Source organism: Topomyia yanbarensis, chromosome 3 (assembly GCF_030247195.1).
Source record: "Topomyia yanbarensis strain Yona2022 chromosome 3, ASM3024719v1, whole genome shotgun sequence".
Classification (NCBI taxonomy): domain Eukaryota; kingdom Metazoa; phylum Arthropoda; class Insecta; order Diptera; family Culicidae; genus Topomyia; species Topomyia yanbarensis.
Window position 1 is genome coordinate 211,965,734 of NC_080672.1, and position 17,122 is coordinate 211,982,855.

General features: G+C 39.4%; 2 protein-coding genes across 6 annotated transcripts in view; both read left to right on the forward strand.

Annotated features, from left to right (window-relative positions):
* The window catches only part of LOC131693122 (uncharacterized), a 1,060,243-nt gene that overhangs the window by 224,846 nt on the left and 818,275 nt on the right, over positions 1–17,122 (forward strand). The window lies entirely within an intron of this gene.
* On the forward strand, positions 2,067–3,112 carry LOC131693128 (histone H3-like). The gene has a single exon (XM_058980703.1). It carries the CDS (start codon positions 2,320–2,322, stop codon positions 2,716–2,718), a length of 399 nt encoding a protein of 132 aa, XP_058836686.1. The 5' UTR covers positions 2,067–2,319; the 3' UTR covers positions 2,719–3,112.

The window sequence follows — 17,122 nt, forward strand, 5'->3', positions numbered from 1 at the left end:
ATATATATATATATATATATATATATATATATATATATATATATATATATATATATATATATATATATATATATATATATATATATATATATATATATATATATATATATATATATATATATATATATATATATATATATATATATATATATATATATATATATATATATATATATATATATATATATATATATATATATATATATATAATATATATATATATATATATATATATATATATATATATATATATATATATATATATATATATATATATATATATATATATATATATATATATATATATATATATATATATATATATATATATATATATATATATATATATATATATATATATATATATATATATATATATATATATATATATATATATATATATATATATATATATATATATATATATATATATATATATATATATATATATATATATATATATATATATATATATATATATATATATATATATATATATATATATATATATATATATATATATATATATATATATATATATATATATATATATATATATATATATATATATATATATATATATATATATATATATATATATATATATATATATATATATATATATATATATATATATATATATATATATATATATATATATATATATATATATATATATATATATATCCCACGCGCACGAAAGCAGAGAAGACAACAAAAAACATTTTAAAAACGTTCTTCCGATCAAACTTTACCTGAAATGTAGTTTGATTCACTTTCCTACCTGTATTCCAGTGAGAGGAGGCACAAAAAAGTGGCTCTTCAAGGTGTCTCTTTGAACGAAATTGTGCAGCTCTTGGTGCACAGATCTCACTCTTTTTCGTTTTCCAGTTTCTCTTTGTGCGGTCGTTCTGCACATCGCAGTGTACTGCTCTATTTTTAATCGGTGTATTTCGCTCTTTGTGCTGCTCTATTTTTAATCGGTGGACTTTGAATAAATAAATAAATAGCTTTGCTATTTTTGCTTTCGTTGTATTTGCCAATAAATAATTATAGGCAGGACAACGTCTGCCGGGTCAGCTAGTATATATATATATATATATATATATATATATATATATATATATATATATATATATATATATATATATATATATATATATATATATATATATATATATATATATATATATATATATATATATATATATATATATATATATATATATATATATATATATATATATATATATATATATATATATATATATATATATATATATATATATATATATATATATATATATATATATATATATATATATATATATATATATATATGTATATATATATATATATATATATATATATATATATATATATATATATATATATATATATATATATATATATATATATATATATATATATATATATATAAAAATAAATTGATTACTATAATTGAAAGGCAGGCGTCCAAAAGGGACTAGCCAACATTTTTTCTAAAATCGACATTTTTGCATTTTTGATAGATCTAAGTAATCCACTTGTACTGCCATTTAAGAATTTTGAAAATTATTTTTGGATTTTTTCTGTTAGCAGTCAAAGTTGACCATGGAGGTAACTCCAGAACTAGCTGGCGTCCAAAAAGGGGTAATCACACATTGAGCCTTATGGAAATTCAAGTTTTCTTATTCGTTTTCCGAGGTTTTAAGAAAAACCAGTCATTCGATTCGCAATCAGTAAATTTTGTGTTATAGCCCACATATCGGTGAACTCGATTTAATACTGTTTTTAGTTGGATTGTATTGTACGTTGACGTTTCGACCCAAATAGTCGTTCCTGGAGGTAAGGGTAGCTCATACATTTGCTATATATGGCTATTTTCTATCGCTGTCGCTGTTATTAACTTTCTAATTAAGCTAGATAGAAATGTAGTGTCTTCGAGGAAGTTGTTGGTCTTATCATTTTAAACATATCTTCTGAAGATGCAAACTTTGTAGGTCCTGTATGTTTCGAGATAGAGAAGGTTTTAGATAAAATATTTGCTTACAGATTATGTTTTCAAAAATGTACCATATTTTCATTGCCATATTTTTTTAGAAGATATATTTAAAATTACCTGACATACAACTTTGCCGTATACACCATCGTTCTATCTCGTTCCATTAAAAAAGGTGATAAGAGCGGCGCGCTCTAGCGTTACTGACTGCACTATCATTCCAGCCCTTTTTCACGCACAGATACAACTAGCAACGGATCATTCGTCGTTTGAACAGCATCACAGTGGTAGCAGTAGCAGAGCAGCATTTTCGTGCCATGGCCCGTACGAAACAGTCCACCGGAGGGAAAGCTCCCCGCAAGCAGTTTGCAACGAAGGCTGCCCGTAAAAGTGCCCCAGCCACGGGTGGCGTTAAGAAGCCCCATCGCTACCGTCCAGGAACTGTCGCGCTGCGAGAAATTCGTCGCTATCAGAAATCGACAGAGCTACTAATCCGCAAGCTGCCCTTCCAGCGTCTGGTTCGTGAGATCGCGCAGGACTTCAAAACCGATCTGCGCTTCCAGAGCTCAGCCGTCATGGCCCTTCAAGAAGCCAGCGAGGCTTACCTGGTTGGTTTGTTCGAGGATACCAATCTGTGCGCTATCCACGCCAAGCGAGTAACTATCATGCCGAACGACATCCAACTGGCTCGCCGGATCCGCGGGGAGCGGGCCTAAATGTGGTAGTGTGTGATTCGAGCTCAGTTGGAGTTGGCGCTGTATTGTGCCATAACGTTAATCGTGTAGAAAACCCAGTTTTCTATGTATTGAGCACTCTTTCTGTTGCAGAAAAAAATTACCCGAATCTCCACAGAGAGGCTTTGGCAGTTGTTTTCGGACTGACCAAATTTTTTAAATATGTTAATGGCAAGAAGTTTAGGTGGTAACTGATAATAAACCGTTAGCTAGTATATTTAATCTTAAGAAGGGCATTCCGTCGTTGGCAGCAGCTATGCTGCAGAAATACGTGTATATTTTGTCGAAATTTGATTTCGAAATAGTATATCGGCCAGGTCCCTTGATTCCCAACGCGGCACTATGGGTCATGTTTGGGCCTAGGGGTGGCCCTTGTTGTGGGAAATTTGCAGCTTGCTGTTGGTGGCTGGCTATGTTTACACTTGTCCGCAGACAAATAAAACTCTTGGATGGACCACTCAAAACAAACCGCAAACAGCTATAGCGGACTGTATGTTGGAAAACCACTTACTACTGGATGTGATTTATTGGAAGGAAAAACACTTTTTGCACTTCACACTTTACTCTTTTATTTTCACTCTTCACTTGTACTTCACACTTGTTGAAATAAAACTGATTGCTGCGATGCGCAGAACGCGCGTATTTATATTACACGCCACACGTTCTAGAAACGCGTGGCTCATCCGCGATGCTTGTCGATGCCATGTCACACATCAATTACATGTCATCTCCTTCCCACATCATACGATTGTATCGTTGGGTCACTCATGCTCGCTGACGATGATGCAATACCGCACCGCATGTATTGCTTCTGCTGCCATTATTGCTATTGGTCCTACTGCTGCTTGCTTACCTATGTGTTATGACCATACGCGCAAAATATATATTGCGGGAATGTTCTTGATCGTTTGTGATGCTGCGCGATTTTAATAAAATAAAAGGAGCGAAAATTATTTGTTCACGACAGTTAAAAACATTTCACTAGGCGGAAGGACATCCGCCAACATCCTGCCCCGCGGCTGCGAAGCTGAAGTTATCCTTTGTCGGAAGAGGAGCTAGTTTACCTATAGAGCGTCGAAACGTTCCACTCGAAGTCTTGACGTCCACCACACGAACCAAGGAGTCCGATCACGGGTAAGTATTGATCACGATTCCTAGCTTCCACATCTGCGGTGGAAGATTGTCTTCGATTAAAAGCACCACCGTTCCGGGTTTGACACTCGGCGATGCTGCAGTCCACTTGCCCCGTGACTGAAGAGACGTCAAATATTCGCGAGACCAACGTCCCCAAAAGTGTTCACGAAGCTTATCAAGATAACGCCAGCGAGATAAACGATTGTCTGGAGTTCTTTCGCAAGATGGCTTTGGAATGCAAACCAGTGACCTCCCGATTTGCAAGTGCGCTGGAGTAATTGGAAGCGGTTCATCTGGACTTTCGGAAGCACTGAACATGGGTCTCGAGTTTAAAATTGCTTCTTTTTTTTTTATTTATTTACTGGTCTTTGAGTTACTCGTACAGACAGTTTCTTAATTAATATTAATTCTATGTTTAAAGGTAGTCTTAGTAATGCTAAAATCATATTTGTCAGCTACATTATTAAAATTACGACAGCATACATTGAACGGATTGTTTTGAGAAAAAAGAGTACGATACATTGGTAACCGAAAGAAATCAGTTCGTCTGGTGGGTCTAAGCGGTACGTTGAATCGGAGCTGGTTCAGCAACTCCGGGCTATCTATATTGTTTCCCAGAAGATCAAACACGAAGAGCCGTTGCAGCATTATCCTCCGACTTGCAAGAGTCGGCAAACGTAGAAGATTGCATCGATGTTCATAGGGTGGTAGACGAATAGGATCAGTCCAAGGTAGTAACCGCAGAGCGTAACGAACAAAGTGACGCTGAATTCGTTCGACGCGGTTGATTTGTACAGCATGATAGGGTGCCCACACAAGTACACCGTACTCGAGAATGCTACGTACAAGGGCGCAGAAGAGCGATTTTAGGCAGTATACATCGTTGAATTGTTGCGTGTTTCTTTTGATGAATCCCAATACGGCATATGCTTTGGCTGTAGACATTGCAATGTGCTGCGCGAAACTCAATTTGCTATCGAGAAGAATGCCTAGATCCTTAACTGTGTTTACACGGTTGATAATGCTTGTTGACATTCTATAATCAAACGTTGTTAAGTGCCTGTTACGGCAGAACGAGATCACATTACACTTTTGTACGTTTACTTCCATCCCGTTTTGTGTGCACCAATTTAGCAGCGAATCGATATCGGCTTGGATGGCACAGCAATCGACTGCCGAAGCAATTACACGAAAGAATTTCAGATCATCCGCGAACATGTACTTAGGGGACTGTATAGTGGAGCACAAATCGTTTACGAATAAAATAAACAGTAGCGGGCCTAGATGACTTCCCTGGGGAACACCCGACTCTATCACAAACGGAGATGATCTCATTTCATCGATACGAACGTACACACAGCGTTCGGTGAGGTACGACAATATCCACCGTGTCAACCATTCAGGAAGTCCCATTCGTTCGAGTTTAGCCACCATTAGCAAATGAGGCACTCTATCGAACGCTTTAGCAAAATCCACATAAACGGCATCAATTTGTTGACGTTCACCAAGCGCGCTATTTAGTGACGAAACGTATGCCATAAGATTTGTACTTGTCGATCGTTTTTTCACAAATCCATGCTGCCACTCGGAAATAATATGGTGCACCTTCGGATACAGCATATCATGAACGAGGCTTTCGAAAACTTTTGGCAAGCAACTCAAAATTGAGATGGCACGATAATTCTCAACATCATTCACGCTATCTGTCTTATGGATCGGTGTAATAGCTGCTGTCTTCCAGACACTCGGGAAAATTCCTTCGAACAATGATTTGTTGAAAATTATACTCGCAGGAACAGCAAGCGCTTCAGCACATTTTTTAATGAAAATAGGCGGCAGACAATCCGGACCAGCTCCTTTGGCACCATCTAGTGACTGTAGTTTCAGCTCCACATCGCGTACCGAAAAATTGAAGAGCGACATGTTCAGATCGAACATCGGTAGGCTATTCAAATACGCTTCAGACAAAGGTGGTCGGTTATTACTTTGCACACTTTGAAAAAAGGATGAGAATAGGTTTGCCGATTCAAACGGGGACTCAGCGGTAACATCCTTGTAACTGACACGTTGGGGGATTCCCTGCGACTGTTTCCGATTTTTCACAAACGACCAGAACGAATTAGGATCCTGCTTAAGGTTTTCCTCCGTGCGATGAATATAGCAACGAAAACAATGCGTAAGCATCGAATTATATTCGCTCTCAATAGCATGCAACTCAGCTTTATGTCTATCATCTCTCCAGCGAAAAAAACGTTTTCTAACTTTACGAAGGCGGTTCCGCAGATGCTGTAACTCAGTATTCCACCATGGTTGCCTGCTACCGTGAGCACGACGGGGTCGTTTCACAGGTACATTGTCACGAAGTATAGCATCTGTTTTTTCATATAAACATGATACAGCTTCATTAACACTGCACCCATCCAAAATCTCATCCCATCGAATGTCGGCGAACAATCTATTAACCAGATCGAAATCACAACGGGTGAAATCAAAGCCAGACGGGTATTCAAAATCAATTGCATTTTGCTTCACATCGTTCGTCTCAAACAGCAATACAAAAGGTCGGTGGTGCTGGTCGATTTTAAGCAGTGGTAACGGTGGCTCCAACAATTCCACACAGCTATTATCGCTAATAAACGCTAAGTCGAGCAGTCTTCCATTCACGTTCACTTTATCGTTAATTTGAAACACTCCGTTGGCTAAAACAGACTCGACCAGAGATATTTCCTGTTCCGACGAAGCATTCAATGGCAGCAAACAGTTTAAATTTTCATCCGACATCCAGCGTAATTGAGGAAGATTATAATCCCCAACAGTCAAAACCACGTCTCGATCACCCGCCAGATCCATTAATTTTTTTACACATATTGCATGTTGATCGTATAAAGAAGGCTCACTTTTGGGCGGGAGATATATAGTGCAAACTATCATATCAAACTTCGGCGATGAGATTCGAACAATAATCTGCTCCAATTGCTCGCAGCCAGAAATGTGAATAGCAGAGCTCTGAAGGTTGTTTTTTACTCCTATCAAAACCCCCCCACCTCGTCTGTGTTGGCTGGTTTGGGGGTTTCTATCACAACGGTAAATCGTATAGTTTAGAGCTAGCTCAGAGTTTGAAACGTCGTTGTTCAGCCAGGTTTCAGTAAAGGCAATAACATCATAATCGCACTGAGAAAGTGATAGTAGTAATTGATTTGTCTTACTCCGGACCCCACGCGTGTTCTGATAGTAAAGCGAGAAAGGACGGTAACTGTTTTCACGATTCGGACCTCGACAGTTGAAAGTAGTAGAGCGATGTGCAGACGGAGGTGCGCGGATGCAGGGTAACGCAGCCGATAGATTTTGAGCATCGGTAGAAGTTTGTGTATGGCAGTAGGCAAGTGCGAAGAGTGGCTCATTGTGATTTAGTGTCTGCTGCGGCTGGCAAAAAGCGAAAAGTATTTCGTCTGTTCGACGTGGGCTGGAAATCAAATGGTCGGAAAATAATTCCCTTCTGCCAAGTTGAATTTGATAGTGCTAAATCTTTCAACTGCAAATCAATGCCAGCTTTAAACGAAACAAACGAAAGTTCATCGAGTGTTTTGCCTTTAGGTACAAGTTTAACAACGTCCACAGCTGTGTCTGTTTTTAAATTGTTCCTGATTAGCTTTTCGATTTGATGCACTGTTGCCTGAGGATCGAAACCAGATAAGTACAGCCAAAACTGTTTATTCTTTCTAGCTGCGACCAATGGTATAGTGTCGTCCGGTTCAATATCTTTTGTACCTTCGAAAATGTTATCGGTGCGATGCGGTGGTTCATTCGGGATTAACAGCCGTGGTCTCTTGCGTGAATTCGAGTTACGTGGTGTAGTGGGAAAGGGCGTTCGCTGGAGTATTGTATCAATCTTCGTTGTGTTGAGTGCAATTTCATTCCTCAGCTCGTCCAGCACCTTGTTCTGCTCATCAACCATTGACTGCATTGCATTGTTCGTGGATGAAATTACTTGACGAAAACAAGCGTTTGCCATCATTTTCATACAAGCTTTGCACATCCAAAACAATTGTGAGCATCCAGATACAGCGTCATGAATTTCCGCTGACTGGTGAGCACATTTGAGGTGAAAAGATGATTTACAAAAGCCGTTGCAAACTATTTCGTCGGCCTTGTCAAGACTGCGAGTACAAGCACAACAAACAGGCTCCATTGCTTTTTTCCGTACGACCTCAACACAAAGCGAATGCGGTGCAGTTTTTTGGAGATTTTCCGATATAATTTGACAAACAGCGTTGAACTCCGAGTCACACCGATGCAGTGATGAAAAATACGTCAGGTATGTAGTAATCCACAACGAATAAATCCGAAAAAACGATAAAAACACAATATTAGCACAGAGAGATAAAAACAACTAACCGACTTGTCTAACCTTGTTCTACATGCGTAAGTATTGTGCAATATTCTTCAAATGTTAATATTGCATTTTGCAGCGTTCTTTTCAAATGCGTTTTGACACTTTTCACTCCTGCCTCCCACAAGCCACCAAAATTTGGTGCTCTGGGGAGGATGAAGTGCCATTCTATGTCTCTAGACAATAAAAAATCATTTACCTTACGACAGTGCGCCTCACTACGGAAATCCAGGTACAATTGATGAAGCTCATTGGACGCCCCAACAAAATTGGTGCCGTTGTCAGAAAACATTTTGCGTACCAGACCACGCCGATTGATGAACCGTTCCAATGCGGCGATGAACGCAGCGGTGGTGAGGTCCGACACTAGTTCTAAATGCATGTTTTTCGTCGTCATTCACACAAAAACGGCGATATAGCACTTCTTAATCTTCGGACGATACTTTCCTTGCTTCACAGAAACTGGCCCAGCGTAATCTACACCAGTATACTCAAAAGGAGCGGTCATATTCACCCTTTCTTCAGGTAGACTACCCATAAGCTGTTGGAGACCTCGTGGACGCGTTCGAAAACATGAAATGCAACTTCTTGTCACCTTTCTAATAGTGGACGAACCCTTCAATGGCCAGAACGCTTGCCGGACGATAGCCAATAATCCTGAAGGTCCTACATGTAAGTTCTCGACGTGAAGAGCTCTTATGATCATTTCGGTTACCGGGTGTCTTGGCAACACAATCGGATGTTTCGTTTCGAATAGTAGACACGTTTTCTGTAAACGACCTCCTACCCTCAGTAAATGATCTTCATCAAGAAAAGGACTGAGGTTTGCCAACCGATGCGGTATTTGTCCCTTCTCAAGGCAGCGGATTTCACCAGATAATTCCAAATTCTGAATCACCCTCACAATGCATTTCAATGCAGCTTGCATTTCAGAAACACTCAAATATACTGTCGGATTTAAAAATTTACTGGACTTGCCCTTGCAATTACGAATAAAGCGCTGGACGTACGCAATAACACGTTGAAGTTTACGAAAGTCACTAAACCTTTCAAAAACTGGCAAAATATTTATTTTCTTCACAGTGGTATTGACCACCTTCAATTCAGGAAGATCCGATTCCACGATCGGGCAAATATCAGGATCGCAGTATTGCTCTTGACCAAGAAACTCCGGCCCATTCCACCAGAGAACACCTTTGCTCAACGCCGCTGGCAACTGACCTCGAGATACAACGTCAGCGGGATTTTGTCGTGTATTTATGTATTTCCAAACTAAATTACTGGTAAACCGGTTAATCTCTGTCACCCGATTTTGGACGAAAACTTCTAAGGACCCAAGTGGCCTTTTCAGCCACGCCAAAACAATCTGATTATCACACCATAATGCATTGCCCGAGAATTCAATCTTCAAGGCTGCAATTACCTTTACTACCAGCCGAACCAAAATCAAAGCAGCTAGTAGTTCCAGTCGCGGGATTGTAGTTGGCTTTAATGGTGCCACTCTAGATTTGGAACACATGAGACGCAACACTGCTGTTTCATCAGCTAAAACACTTCGCAAGTATATACAGGCACCGTAGGCTGTAACTGATGCATCCAAAAATCCATGGATTTCATACCGAACAGCATCAGGTAACTTAAAACATCTCGGTACACGGATCTGATTCATCATGGTCAACGATTTACGAAATGCTACCCACTCGTCCAGCAGCTCGCCTTCAAGCTCATCATCCCAGTTTATCTTCGACGACCATAACTTCTGCATAATCACCTTTGCACAAACTATTACTGGTTGCACTAGTCCCAATGGATCATATAGTTTCAAGATTTGTGACAGTACGTATCGCTTTGTCGGTGGTTGATCGTTGGTCTCTTCTGGCCAACTCTCAAACGTTAACTCATCATTTTTTGTATCCCATAGCACTCCAAGAGCCTTTATTCCTACATTTAGTCCACTTTCACCAATCTTCATTAACCTTTCCCGTTCATTTTCAGGCACATTTTCGAGGACCGCCGTAGAATTCGAACTCCATTTGCGAATCGGAAACCCAGATAGTAGTTCCTTCATTTCCAACAGCCGTTGTATTGCTTCCTCTTCTGTGTCTGCTCCGGATAACATATCATCAACGTACATGTCTTCTAACACCATCTTGGACGCGATTGGAAAACGATGTTGCTCCTCAGTTGCCAGCTGCACCAAACATCTTGTCGCGAGAAATGGTGCAGCAGCGGTTCCATATGTCACAGTGACTAACTCCAACACTCTCAATGGTTTTAAAGGATCATCTCTCCAAAAAATCCTTAAGAACCGGGTTTGGTTACGGTTAATCTTAATCTGCCGGTACATTTTTGTTATGTCACCAGAAAATCCAAACACGTGCTGTCGGAAACGCAAGTTCACGGCAAATATATCGTTCTGCACAGTTGGACCGGTTTTCATCACATCGTTGAGGGAGTAGTGTGAATCCTTCGCGCTCGCGTCGAACACCACCCTTACCTTTGTCGAGGAGCTCATCAGCTTAAACACCGTTCGGTAAGTAATATCGCAGCATCCCCTGAATGTCGTCTTCTTCGTTGATTTCTTTGCAGTGGCCAAGCAGTTCGTAGTCTCTCATAAATTCAAAATATTGCTTTCGTAGTTCGGGATTGCGTGACAATTTCCTTTCTAAGGCAAAGAATCGCTTCAACGCTTGGCTTCGATTGTCTTCAAGTTCCGTGACTGTTTCCCGAAACGGCATTTGGACCACAAATCGACCGGATTCATCCCGACAATACGTTTCTAAGAAATGCTGCTCAACTTCTTGCTCTTCAGCGTTAAATGATGGGCGCTCGACCACTTCCTCCAGAGACCAAAACCTTTCCAATTGCTCGTCCAATGGATCGTCATGCATAGTTACATTAGATAGCAGAATATTGGCACTCACCTGTTGGTACGGGTCGAATGTACCTGTGATGATCCAACCTAGATCGGTTTCTCGCAGTGATGCAGTACCATTCGCAAGTACCACCTTTTTGGTCCGAAGCAAATCCCATACATAGTTCGAAGCCAGCACCAAATCGATGTCGCGTGGCTTAAAAAAGTCTGAATCCGCAAGCTGCAATTCTGGAGGGATATTCCACGATGACACGTCGCTTGCTACGGATGGTATAATTCCAGTAGGTTTATCCGAAATCAAGCAAGTGATACTGTCTTGAAGATCACAGTATCTTGATGAGAAATTCAGGTTCAGCCCTTTTTTGACTTGTGTCTTCACTGCGTTTGCACCAGTAGTATATTACATTTCAGAGTTGGAAAGCCGAGTACTCTAGCCATTGCTTCTGACAATATGTGCACCTGTGAACCTGAGTCCAACAGTGTACGACAAGGATGTAGACGGCCGTGTACATCGATCACATCAATCACAGCAGTTTGAAGAAGCACCTGTTTGGTTCGACGTTGTCCACCAGCAAAGCAAGATGTGATCACTGATACGCTTCCATTCTCCTGTGGCTCTGGATCCATTCTGCTGGTGGCTTCCTAATGCTCTGCAGCCTTTTCCTCTGGCTTATCCTTTGGTTTATGTGGTGCAGAACTTTCCGGCTGATCTTGATGAAGCATGCTGTGATGCTTCTGATTGCACTTGGCACACGTTCGTTGCGACGGACATGCTCTGATCATATGGCCCTTACGCAAACAGTTGAAGCAGACTCTAACTTCTCTGACCTTTGCCAACCGTTGCGCAATGCTCATATTTTTGAAGGCGCTGCATTTAAAATTTGGATGATCCCCACCACATCGTTCACATGTAATTTCACTGGATGTGGTGGCTGCTGCGGAAATCTTGAAAGCCTTAGTAGGAGGTGCTGCCTTCGAAGCAGCTTGCTTAGAAGAAGATAATGCTGGTGCTGTTGATTCACATCGCTCTAAGATGAGACAGCGTTTCCTGAGAAACTCCATAGTTTGGAAGGTCTCCGTGCTCGATTGTACCCTCCAAAAGTTCCCTTGTTTCCTGATCGAGCGATGCTGACAAGATATGAATAATAATAAGTTCCGAAACTTCCTCAAGTAGCTGGTCGCGAAACTTTAAATTCTCCACATGTCTTGAACACTCATCGATGAGGCTGCGTAACTCCTTAGATGACTTCTTCGACACCTTCTTTAGCTGCATTAGGCCTTGAACATGAACATCGATAATCAACCTCTTATTTTCATATCGTTGTTCCAAACTCTGCCAGGCTTGTTGGTAATTGTTGTCTTGAATAGTTTTTGCATCGATGATTCATGCCGCGCTTCCTACTAGCGATTTATCAAGATGATATAATTTCACTGCGTCAGAGTCTGGAGAATTTCGCATCAAATCCTGAAACATCGATTTGAATTTAGGCCAGTTCTCGTACCGCCCGTCGAATGTTGGCAGAGGGGCCGAAGAGCCTGCTGGTGAATTACGATCTGCGGCTGACCGTCTTGCTGGGCTGCAGCTGGAAGAATGGCTCGCTCACGGTTAGCATGTTGTACATGAGCTTCCATTAGCGTTTCGATGACAATTTGTACTTCGTTGTACAGTTCCTCAAACTCTATTAACTTTTCTTCCTGGGCCTCCTTCTGGTTGTCGTGCACAGCTTGCATCACCGCATCATGTGCTTCATAAAACTCGTTGTAATACTTTTCCACATTCTTCGAATGGACACGGAGATAAGGCGTGGACAAGGCAAGTGGATCTTCTTGAGCTGCACCAATCGCAGTTTGAATCCGCATTATCTTACCTTTCACTGCTGCACGTTTGGAAATTAGCGATTTTAGCTCCGCCATTTTTCCTCCTTTAGCACACTTCGGTGTGGATTTAGATTCCTGCTCCGACTTGAGCGTCGTACTCCGTGTCTGTGTCATTAAGTCGTGCACGCCACGTAGGATCGACAGATCAGTAGTGGGACTACTATCCGTCTATATGGAGGAAGCAACGGGATTACTTCCAGTTTGCTCCAGCTCTTTGAAACCAACAAAACAAAATGGCGGCACGCACTCAATTTTTCCTTACTAATTCCTTACAGATTCACTTTTCACTTCTACGATTCCACACTCATCGCTCTAGCAGTACGGCAACTGTTTTTGCGATATCTAGTCACTTTTTCACTACAAATTCGTTCATTTTTCACGCAGCCATTTTGAAAACACTTTCACTCCGGATCATATCCGGTTCGATGGACCAATGTTTGGGCCTAGGGGTGGCCCTTGTTGTGGGAAATTTGCAGCTTGCTGTTGGTGGCTGGCTATGTTTACACTTGTCCGCAGACAAATAAAACTCTCAAACAACTATTGCGGACTGTATGTTGGAAAACCACTTACTACTGGATGTGATTTATTGGAAGGAAAAACACTTTTTGCACTTCACACTTTACCCTTTTATTTTCACTCTTCACTTGTACTTCACACTTGTTGAAATAAAACTGATTGCTGCGATGCGCAGAACGCGCGTATTTATATTACACGCCACACGTTCTAGAAACGCGTGGCTCATCCACGATGCTTGTCGATGCCATGTCACACATCAATTACATGTCATCTCCTTCCCACATCATACGATTGTATCGTTGGGTCACTCACTCTCGCTGACGATGATGCAATACCGCACCGCATGTATTGCTGCTGCTGCTATTATTGCTATTGCTCCTACTGCTGCTTGCTTACCTATGTGTTATGACCATACGCGCAAAATATATATTGCGCGAAAATTATTTGTTCACGACAGTTAAAAACATTTCACTAGGCGGAAGGACATCCGCCAACAGGTCACAAGGGCGGTTTTTCGGTACAAAAATCAATAACTCCCAAACCGTTCATTTTAGAGAAATTTTGTCTGAGAGAATATTTTTGGAAATTAAATTGGCTTTTTTGACATTAAAAATGTCTTACTCCACTATCTGGGGCTAGGTGTCATTCTAAAATCTAAACTATCTCCCATGTAACGAAACTATGTAAGGTTTGCACGCTTATAACTCCGATATTACTAGATGGATTTTAATCATTCATACACCAACCGATTCAGAAACACCTAACTTAAATATTGGTAATAATTTAATATCTCCCCAATAAAAGTAGACTTTTGGAAATTGGTAAAATTAAAAAGTTCACAAAAAACGGGAAAAATACCATTCGTGAGGCAGATTTCTCAGACACAGCCGTCAAAAGAGGGCAGCTTAGTTGCTCAATGAAACACGAAAGGTCATAAATAGAAGCAACGCATGTCCGTTTAAATCAGTTGTTGCTCTTATCCCACACGAGCAACGTCGTCTCCGGGCGATGCAATAAGCGCTATCGATTTTCGGTAACGTTGGCATTTGCACACACTCGCACCTAAGTGACTAAACCATATACGGTTAGTTTATAAATAGAGGTGACGCGTACCCGTTTGAATCAGTTTTTGTTCTTATGTCGAACGGGTAAGATCATGGCTGCAGCGTCTGGGCACTACAATAAGCGGTAGACGCTATGCATTTTCACGGCAGCGGTGGCCTTGTGCGGATTTGTCGGGTACCAGCATGGTGTCACAGAATGATTTGCAAAGTGGGTGGGCGGGGTGGTTTGGATTTAATTCAATACGGTGTGTGCTGCTTAAGAGTGTTGCGTTTGAAAAATATATATTTATTTTTATGCATGCGTGTGCGTTGTAACTTGTTAATCCATGTTTACGGCGCTTTGTAGCTGCGTAGGGTAAAGAGCCAATTGGTTTTCATGTTTCATATTTCGGTTATATGTTTTTTATCAGTAAGGCATCTGACAACGTGCTTCTATAGTTATTGCACTGTTCAGCAGCGTAGTATTTTATATAGGAGAGTACACTCAGGTTTTTTACGCGGATTTTGAAATTTACGCGGTTTTCATTAACGCGTTTTTTTTAAATTTACGCGGTTTTCATTTACACGGCCTGTATCCCCTGCGTGAAAAATCTGAGTGTAATTGCATCGGAAACAATCACATTCCCAGCAGAACTTTTTGTTTTCTAATTTCAAACACTTTTGTTTCGTACTGCACACAACGGAAAATTTTAAAACAGAACTTACCGTCCCAGCAGCAGTTGAAGCGGGTGTTCTTTTTCGATTCAAATTCAAGCCATGTCTTAAGCGTTACTGGACTTAAAATTGTTTTCCCAGTTTAACCAGTCAGAATATCTGTCCTACCCTATGTATTTAAAACACAGTTCTAATTGCGTTTTAACGTATACAACAAATACGGTTGGGTATACTAATTTAAATTTTAAAATAAATCTGTTTTAAATTATGAAACAAACCGCTGTACTGAAGATATAATTATGTCAGTCCTATTACCACATAAAACACCTATATAACATAAAACGCTGCAGAATTGGTTTAATAATACAATGTTTACACTACAGAGTTATAACACGTTTTAATAATTAGCAACAAGAAAAATGTCACCAAGATAGCATAAAAACCCGCACTACCCCCCCTGGTAGTGCGAACGTTGCATAACAATGTAATTTATCAAATAATTTCATTTTTCCACCACTAATCGATCAAGAAATACTTACACTTAAGATTGATTACTTAAGTTCATTAGTACATTATTGAAAATTTAAATGGAAAATGAAATTATATATTTTATGGAGAATCTGTATATTTCCGTTGGCGGGCGTGGGTTTCCTCATCACAGCTCTCAATATGGAACTTTTCTTTTGAATATATTTTCTGGACAGACCAGCCTATTTTTACTAGATGGACCAGCCAAATAATGCCAATCACCTAGTGAGATACTTGATTAATTAATAGATTACCGTTAAAAGACCTTCAATAAATTATGTTTTAATGGGGAGGGTATATAGCAAATTGTAACATATGAAAACAGGCGAGTGAACAAGAACGTGTGTCGATATGTGTGATAGATAAAAAAGCTATATTTTTAATGTCACCGTGGTCGTGTCCTGTACACAACCCTTTAATTTTTTTTAAAGTAAAATATAACTAGGGTGGTCCTCTCGAACATTCTTTTCGAAAAATTATTTTTCGAACGAAATGATATAGCAAGGTACTTACTTCAGCAAAGTTGTAGAAAAATGTTTTTCAAGAAACATTTTCAAATGCATCAAAGTTATAGCATTATCGGTTTTCATGCTATAATTATTTTTCTTCTTTAACCTAGGGTGTTTCTGAAAAAGTCAGTTTTTAACTATAACTTTTTAAGTAGTTAGTCTATCTTAATACTCTCTATGAAGCAATTTTAGTACTTTTCATTGCACATATTTTTGCTGAAGAATGTGAATCGATATCATTTTTCGTTATCGAGTTATGATCATTTTTTTAAATAAAAATGATAGTTTTCAATGACCTTTAACTCAGAAGGTTGCAAAAAGTAGCAGCTAAATTTGTTCTTTTTAGAAAGTGCATCAAAAATACTATAAAGTATCTCAAAATCAACTTTTGCTTTTTTATCCTTCAGCGAAAAATGTTGACATCAACATTATGATTAAATGACATCAGCTTACGGTTGTTTTTAACCCTTTCATGCCCAACTTTTTTCTAGTGCATGTAGGGTTTCAAAACTATTTTTCCTTGAAAACGGTTGGGTCAAGAAACACGAAAAGCCTATTTTCATAAAGATAGGTGCTTCCATGGCAGTGCTAGAAGCTGGTCAATTTTTACCTTGTAATGCTCAATGCAATTCTCCTAGAATAATGACAATAGTCCAATTACATAGAAAACGTAGCCAACGACAGTCTAAATTGATAAGTTTTATCAGTTTTCAATAATATTGCACCATAACGAAGATATATGAAAAAATCATTTTCCGTCGTCAACGTAAACTATCCCTGGCAGCACTGCTCCATCGGAATCCAATCAGACTAATTGCAATAACTTCAGTTCTGGAGC

Excerpts from the sequence above, each read along its gene's own strand:
- LOC131693128 (XM_058980703.1), top strand. The coding sequence starts at position 2,320 with ATGGCCCGTACGAAACAGTCCACCGGAGGGAAAGCTCCCCGCAAGCAG.